The 8198-nt window shown below is 38.8% G+C and overlaps 1 protein-coding gene across 1 annotated transcript; it reads left to right on the top strand.

Annotated features, from left to right (window-relative positions):
* The first annotated feature begins 4095 nt into the window (after positions 1-4095).
* On the top strand, positions 4096-5629 carry LOC110030559 (transcription factor MYC3-like). The gene has a single exon (XM_020733322.1). It carries the CDS (start codon positions 4147-4149, stop codon positions 5413-5415), a length of 1269 nt encoding a protein of 422 aa, XP_020588981.1. The 5' UTR covers positions 4096-4146; the 3' UTR covers positions 5416-5629.
* The last annotated feature ends 2569 nt before the right edge of the window (positions 5630-8198 follow it).

Raw genomic sequence — 8198 nt, 5'->3', positions numbered from 1 at the left:
AGTTTAAAAATGCATATATTTTTGGTGTATCAAAACTAAATCAAATGAAAACTGAAATAGTCATGTTGGTTATTGCTTTTCTTTTTATGTTATCACGATATTCTTTATAGCTCAGAACAAACTGAGGGAGTAATGTGGTTTGGAATTTGATATGTTACCACACTTAAACTCACCACAAAAACTCAAATATATAAAAAACAATAACTAATTAATGGTGTGGAATGTAGATGTGTAAAGAGGAAAATTGAAAATGAGTGAAATAGGTTGAAATGGTGCGAAGGGTGGGGGTTTCTGATCAAATTTTGGCCCTAAATATAGCTTAGGTCGATTCTCCAATATGTGTATCCAACAACTCTTTAAAAAACATCCACATTCGTCAAATATTCTACAAATAGGGCTTCCACTGACACTGGCGCCATCAGCACTTGAGGCCCGTCATTAAATCCAAAGTTTTTGTCAAATGGCGTCGTCAACGCCCAGTCTGGTGCCGTCGGAGCTGAACAAATTTTAAATTTCTACATTTTTGCTCCAAATTTCATCCTTTTTGCTTCTTTTTTGCTCCAAGTCCTCAAAATCAACAACCTGCAATAAAACATAGAGATTACATTCCATTAAAGTGCAATATCATCAAAAATGAGTATAAAATATGAGTTTAAAAATGCATATATTTTTTGTGTATCAAAACTGAAATAGTCATGTTGGTTATTGCTTTTCTTTTTATGTTATCACGATATTCTTTATAGCTTAGAACAAACTGAGGGAGTAATGTGGTTTGGAATTTGATATGTTACCACATTGTTCTTATACTATGTTGGGTTAGTGTTATTCTTTTGGTAATGTACATTTTATAGATACTTTGAGTAATATGATGTTTGCTAGGATTTGCTGGCCGTTGATATGCTTCCATCATGTTGGATTTAATTTCTCATATTGAACATTGGTGCTTCTACATTCATTTGGCTTGCTATTGGAGCTAGACATTGTTTATGATGGGTAATTTGCTATTGATAAACTTACAATTCTTCCCTCATTTTCACTGGTTGGTGAGATTATTTTTTTGAGCTCTGATGAATTCCAACATTTATTAAAATTCAACCAGTTTTGAATATTTTTTTAAATGTTCAAAATCTAGGATAAATTTTTTCTTCTTATTTTCTATTATCATTTACAGCCAAGTACTTGGTTTTGCTAGGACCTTAGGACTTAAACACATTCTTTTGATAATCGTTAAGCTAGGTTAGCTGATTTAGTAATCTAGAGTTTATTTTTTTGTGGAACAAATATTACACTTTTTATGTGGGATCGATATACAATACTTTTGAACTGCATTACTACTTAACACATGCAGTTGTGTTGTACGACTGACTTACGTCCCAGTAAGTTTTGGCGCGTCATCTGGAAAACCTTCGGTACTGTTAGATCTTTTTAGGATTGTCGTGGGCACATTTTTTATGTACATATTAAGTTTTCTAATTCCCTTACTTCTTGGAGGCAAAACTATAATAAGAATGAGGTAATTTTTAAAGAAGAAATGTGATCATATTTACCAATGCGTCGCTTAAAATACTTCCTCTGTTTCGATACCTTTTTGCACCAAGTCTTGTCAGCTTTAAGGTGGTCTCCTGGGGATGACTCAGATTTCGAAGATGATGGAGGGTCCTCCAATCGGCTTGCTGAAACTTAAAATATTTTCTAGAAATTTATTGTAAGTATACTTATATAAATTAAATCTTTTGTATAGAAGTGACTTCTACATTTTTCTATTTAAAAATGAATGAAGATTCTCAGTCATTTATGCATATCTTTGCTTTTCTCTAATTCTTTTTACCTTTATATTTTTATTTTCTTACGATGGTTATTGTTGATAAATGTTGGTATTGGTTGATGACTCATACCTTTTGAATAGTCATCTACCGTTTTTTTGTATATGTCCGGTAAACAACGACACTCATTGTTGGGGTGATTTGCACCATATCCTTCGTGGAGCTTGTTGCTACTACATAGGGAACACCTCCAAGGCTTTATCCACATTATGCTTTGAGATGGCTTTTTGAGGCTTGGTGTTGTAAGTTCTTTTTTTTTTTTGTTAGGACGTCGATTAAACTTCTAAGGCATCGTTATAGGTCAACTCTATTATTTTTTTACTGATCGGACGTCTATGGCATCATTGTTGGTTTATTTTATAATATTGTTGCCCGACTCACTTCTTTCATCCTTCAAGGCCTTGGTTACTTGATCGAATTATTGTTTCAGCCAGCTCACACCCTTCATGGAGCTTGTCACTACTTAGTAAGAAATCGTTGAAACTTACTGCTAAGGGGATTTACGTCATTCCCTTCAAGGAGCTTGTTGCTACTAAGCAGGGAACCACCTGTAGAGCTTTATCACATTCAAGTTTGGAGATCAAGGTTGCTGACGTAGGAGCATTATGAGCTATTATGTTGACCAAATCTCTTTGGGGCGGCTGTCTGTATTGTTACTTGGATTCAAGTTCCCTAAATATTAAATGAAACTAAGAAAATATTAATGATATTTAAGTGTCATAACATAAGATAAATTTTGAGATGATACTCCCTTGATTCGCTGAATAAGGTGTCAGCCACTCGAAATCAACCGAGTGTTGCATAGATATGGTTAGTCGGCTTGTTTCGACCGTTAGGTGTCGACCATCCATTTTGTAGTACTTTCCTCCAAGCCAAAGCCTCTAGGAAGGTGACATAAACAGATTTTTAGCTCCAGATTTTGTTCTACATGAACTCCTTGGCATGCTCCTTGTTAGAAGTTTCTTTGAGATGTATTTCTTCTCGTTGGCATCACTTTCCTTCTTGTGGTAGCATGTTCCACACTCGCTGCGCCTTTAAGGTTTTTTAATCCTTTTTTTTTTGTGAGGCGTGCACTAAAATCACCAGATTTTGTTCTACATGAACTCCTTGGCATGCTCATTGTTAGAAGTTTCTTTGAGATGTATTTCTTCTTGTTGGCATCGCTTTCCTTCTTGTGGTAGCATGTTCCACACTCGTTGCGCCTTTAAGGTTTTTTAATCCATTTTTTTTTTTGTGAGGTGTGCACTAAAATCGGAATAGTAAGAACCAGAGAGGAGAGAAAGAGAGAAATAGATAGAGATGGAGAAAAAGAATGAAAGTGCACACAAGGACTTGCTTTGTTGGGGCGAACTAGGATATTCCTGGACTCGGTGACCCATTTTATATATGAAAAATAGAAGTTACAAGAAAGAACGAAAGAGCTTTCTCTTACAGAGTATGGGTTTAAAGAGAGCCAAAATTTCATAGGCAAAACAACCCCTAATACATGTTATAAACCCTCTATTTGTAGGGGATAGAGGGCCAAATGTGCAAAATGCTTGTCCTTGCTTAAATAGGAGTGTTGCAAGATATTATGATTTTTTTTGCATATCATAGTTTGTCGGCTGGTAGCCCTTCGGTCGTCTGACAAACTTTTGGTCCCCTGACAGCTCTTTCGGTCATCTCACAACCCTTCGATAACATTGGATCACTTTAGGATCAGCATGGGCACTTTCTTACCGTACAATTATAATTAAACTCATAGTATTATCTTATCAGTTGACTAGGTTTTTACCCTAATTAGACTCATTTTTTAATTCCAAGTTGAATGTGTTTGTGTTTGATTCAAAGTTATGCATGAGTTATGTCGGTCTATATTTTAGACATATTCAAATTTTGTCCTTTATTAGGCTTATATCTTAGTTAGACTCAAACATATTATCATCTAATTCTAATAGGGTCATAAACTAATTAAACCTAGAGTTTCTCATCCTATTAGGTTTATATCCCAGCAATATCATCTGCAAGCTGTCATTATCTTATCATACTAAGCTTATATCATGATTATACTTGGATCTATATTAATCAGACTTAACCGATAAAGTAGGCCTCCTTATGTTTTATCTTCCAAGGATTTATTTTTAATTTTGAATCTAACCTTAATGACCAACAAGCCTGCACCGGTCATTAAAAATTGCAACAAGGGAGATGCAAATAAAGCCCCCCGTTGGGCCCCCCACCTTTCCTCCTCCGTACCTTCACAGCCCACCCGCTTATATCTTGCCGGAAATGCTCGTCTCTGCGCAAACCAGAAAGAAACCTAACCCTAGAAAAATTTTAGGAAATGGAGGAACTAATCTCCCCTTCCGCCTCCTCCTCCCCTCCGCCACCCCCCTTTTACTCCGTCCAATCCCAATCCCTTCAAATCCAGCCGTCCAATTCGCCGGAACCACTCCCATCTTCAGGCCTTCAGTACATCCTCCAGTGCTTGCTTCACTCCCGCTCCGAATGGTGGGCCTACGCCATACTCTGGCGCGCCTCCCCTGATCACACACTCCTCAGCTTCGGCGATGGCCATTTCCGCGGGAAACGCGCCGCCTCCGCCGCCACCTCCTCCGGCGAAGGGAACAACGATGGAGACGACGCGGAATGGTTTTACGCCGTATCTCTAACTCGATCCTTCATCATCGGCGAGCCCACCGTGCCTTCCCGCGCCTACGGTTCACTTGCCCCTGTGTGGCTTGCCGGCGCACACGCGCTCCAGACTTGCGGCTGCGATCGATCTCGCGAAGCTCAAATGCACGGCATTGAGACCATGGTCTGCATCCCTTCAGCTATCGGGGTCCTCGAACTCGGCTCCTCGGATCTAATCGGCGAAAACTGGGTTTTAATCCAGCAAGCGAAGTCTCTCCTCTCCACTCCCATCGAAGCCACCGCCGCGCTCTCTCAGTCTCACCCGACCCCCCTTCTCTCGAAAAACGCTCATTTCGCCGGCGTATCTTCGTCGGTCGACTCAGAGCATTCTGATTCTGAAGGTGGGCTGCTGGCCGACCGGCGCCGGCCGAAGAAGAGGGGGAGGAAACCGGGGACTGGTCGGGAGACGCCTGTGAACCATGTGGAAGCCGAGAGGCAACGGAGGGAGAAGCTTAACCATCGGTTCTACGCGCTGAGGTCAGTAGTCCCTAATGTATCGAGAATGGACAAAGCTTCCCTTCTTGCAGACGCAGTTTCATATATTAAGGATCTGAGAGCGAAGTTAGAGGAGCTTGAAGTGGAAGTCAAGAGGTCGAAAAAGGAGGTCATTGTTGAACAGGGGAATAGTTCTGGCGGTAGTCCGACAAGCGGATTGACTAGCGAGCCTGCAACGGTGGAGGTCGAGGTTAAGCTTCTCGGCCATGATGCCATCATTAGAGTTCAGTCGGAGAACTTAACCCACCCGCCGGCGAGGTTAATGGCGGCGCTGCGGGACCTGGACCTTCTGGTTCACCACGCCACAGTATCGGGTTATAAGGAAGCGATAATGATACAAGATGTGGTTGTTCGTGTCCCCGACGCGCTAATGGGAGAAGAAAATTTAAGGTCTGCTTTACTGGTGAGGCTACAGAAGGGCTGAAGAGCTCGTTAATGGAGGTTGGAGTTTAGGCCGGCGAGTGTCGCGGGGCATTTGATGTGTTTTATTTGCCGGCGCATGATCCGTCGAATGTGCTACGGAGGCCAATAAGAGTAAATACTGACTGATGATTGGAACGTTGTACCGTTTTTTTTTAAATATTAAAATAAAAATAAATGTTATGAAGCGTCCCTGCTCTTTTAATCAGATTTTTTTTTACATCTAATTTTTCGGATTTTTTACATAAACATTTCTATTTACATGTAGCACAATTTGAACCTTTGTATTTGCATATAAAGCATCTAAATACATCCAAAAAATACAAAAAAATGATCTCTGTTCTCCTCCTCCATTGTTTTATCCGAACTTCAATGTGGATGACCACAAAATATTTGGTGCAGATGCAGCACCTACGGATAACACAACACCGGAGGTCTAGATCTCTGTTCTCCTCCTCCATTGTTTTATCCGAACTCCAATGTGGATGACCACAAAATATTTGGTGCAGATGAAACACCCACGAATAACACACAACACCGGAGGCCTAGTTTTTTTTTTCCCTCCGCTCAATTGTTGCCAATGTCCGCACCTACGGCATCGGATGACACAACAATTGCAAGTGTAGACCAAATGATGTAAGCCAGAACTAAAAGGATTTGTAATGACAAATCGCTTTACGCCGAAAAGGGTAATTTGCAACGCTCTTTGTTGGCCCAAAACATTAAGGGAGAACCAGATGGGCGCTTAGGGACTGCCCACTTGTTGAACAATAACAAAAATGTGTAGTGTTGAACTCAAATTTGTCTTGTGAGGTATGTCCAACGATCGAAGCGATAAGTACCTCGAGGGAAAAGTAGATAAAGATGAGAAAGAAATAAAATAACACATATAGACTTATCATGTAGGGGCAAACTATGACATTTTCGAGCTTTATGCCCCATTTTATGCATTGTAACTGAAGGGTTATAAGAAAGAATGAGAGAGAGAGATCTCCTTACAAAATATGAGTTGAGAGAAGAGCCAAAAGCCAATTTTATCTGTTATGGACCATTACTTATAGAAGATAGAGGGTCATGATTAAGAAAAGTATATATCTATCCTTTTTTAATGAGAGCATTATAAGATATTATTAACTATTATCATGTCTTTTTATATTCTAACTACTTTTAGCATCTTTTAGTGTACTTGAATTTTTTAATTGACAGATCCTCGAGTTTGTCAACTATCTTGTCCGAGTGTCGGATGACTTTTGCTTTGGGAAGTCGGCCAGCCTTCGATTTGAGAAGCTGGTCTGCTTTGAGATTAATAATCGACCGGCCTTTGGGTGGCCGGTCAACTTGCTTGTTCCTTAGTAATTTCGATCGGCCTTAGGGTTAATGGTTTGTTTGAGAAAACTTTCTGTCTGCTATGCTTTTTCAGACCACCACCACAATTTTGTTTGGGAAACTATTTCTTTATTTTTTTTTACAAAATTTTATAATAGAAATCTATTTTTTTCAATTTGTATTGTTAAAGTGTGGTTGCTGCAAGAAAGTTGAAGTCTAAAATTTTGAAAATATAAATAAATTTATAAAAGTTATCGCAACTTTTTGAAAAGTTGTATCTTCCGCAGCAGTCTCACTGTTGCTACTTCAAACTATTGCAGCTACCCCAAATAATCCCTAAGTTTTGTGTGATTTGTGAGAAAGCTTCTTCTTAGTCTCTTTCGAGAGATTTCAACATGAGTAACTAAATCAACTGTAGCAATTCAGAGTGATACAATTAAATCAATTAAAATATTAACCAACAAACTTTAAGAAAAAAAATGAGTAACTAAATCAATTGTAGCAATTCAAAGTGATACACTTCACCCCCACAAGTGAGATGCTCTTCCATGTTAGGACTAGGGAGTTGTGAGTTGTAGGACCTTTAGCCAGGAGGGTTTCACTTTTCACAACACTCTTCATAACACTAAATAAAAATAAGATGACTAAAAATTTAAAATAAATATACATGCACAACACTTAAACAACTTAAAATTTGAATTACCCGGTGATAATAAATTGAATCTCAATCTTGAATTACAATTATAAAATTTTAACATAAAGTTTAGAATGACTATCTCACATACTTCAATTTTAGATATCTTTGATAGTCCACAAATCTAGATTTAGGTTAGTTTGATCATATTTGTGTGGGAAAATTGATTGCTAGATTTAGGTTAGTTTGATCATATTTGTGTGGGATTTTCTTTTTATGAAAATTGATATTGATTGTCTGCTAGAATTGGGTATGGATAATGTTATGTCTTATTTCATTGTAGTTGAATATTTAGGCCGATTTTTGTATGCATAGTCTGCATTTTAGGAAGACATTTGCACTACTAACGCTATTTTCAACAGGTGGCTGTGATAAGATGTGTTAAAGAGGGAGCACAAATCAGATTAAACTAATCATATCTTATGCAACTACTTAACATCATGTGCCCCCGTATATAAGCACAACCTAGTAGGACAGAGGGCCTGGTGCTGCATGTAGTGTTTGTGTGCTGATATATTTTCTTATATTAACACTTTTCTGTAGGTGTTGTAGTAAGCGTAGGTTTTTTTTCGTTCTTGAGTCTAAACTTATGGCAGTCCTTATCGGTTGCCTTGGATGCCTCGAGTGTCTAAGGTGTGACTTGCTTGAAGATGGATCAAGGATGATCCTCAATGAGATGAAAGAGCTAAAGGACAATTCTTAACGAGAAGATGGAACAAGGATGGTCCTCAATGAGATGATAGGGCAAGGATGATCCTCAATGAGAC

The sequence above is a fragment of the Phalaenopsis equestris genome, unplaced genomic scaffold, assembly GCF_001263595.1.
Source record: "Phalaenopsis equestris unplaced genomic scaffold, ASM126359v1 Scaffold000740, whole genome shotgun sequence".
Taxonomy (NCBI): domain Eukaryota; kingdom Viridiplantae; phylum Streptophyta; class Magnoliopsida; order Asparagales; family Orchidaceae; genus Phalaenopsis; species Phalaenopsis equestris.
Note: the sequence above shows the minus strand (reverse complement) of the source record. Positions and strands in the feature narration are given on the sequence as shown.

Coding starts and splice junctions, on each gene's coding strand:
- LOC110030559 (XM_020733322.1), top strand. CDS start 4,147: ATGGAGGAACTAATCTCCCCTTCCGCCTCCTCCTCCCCTCCGCCACCC.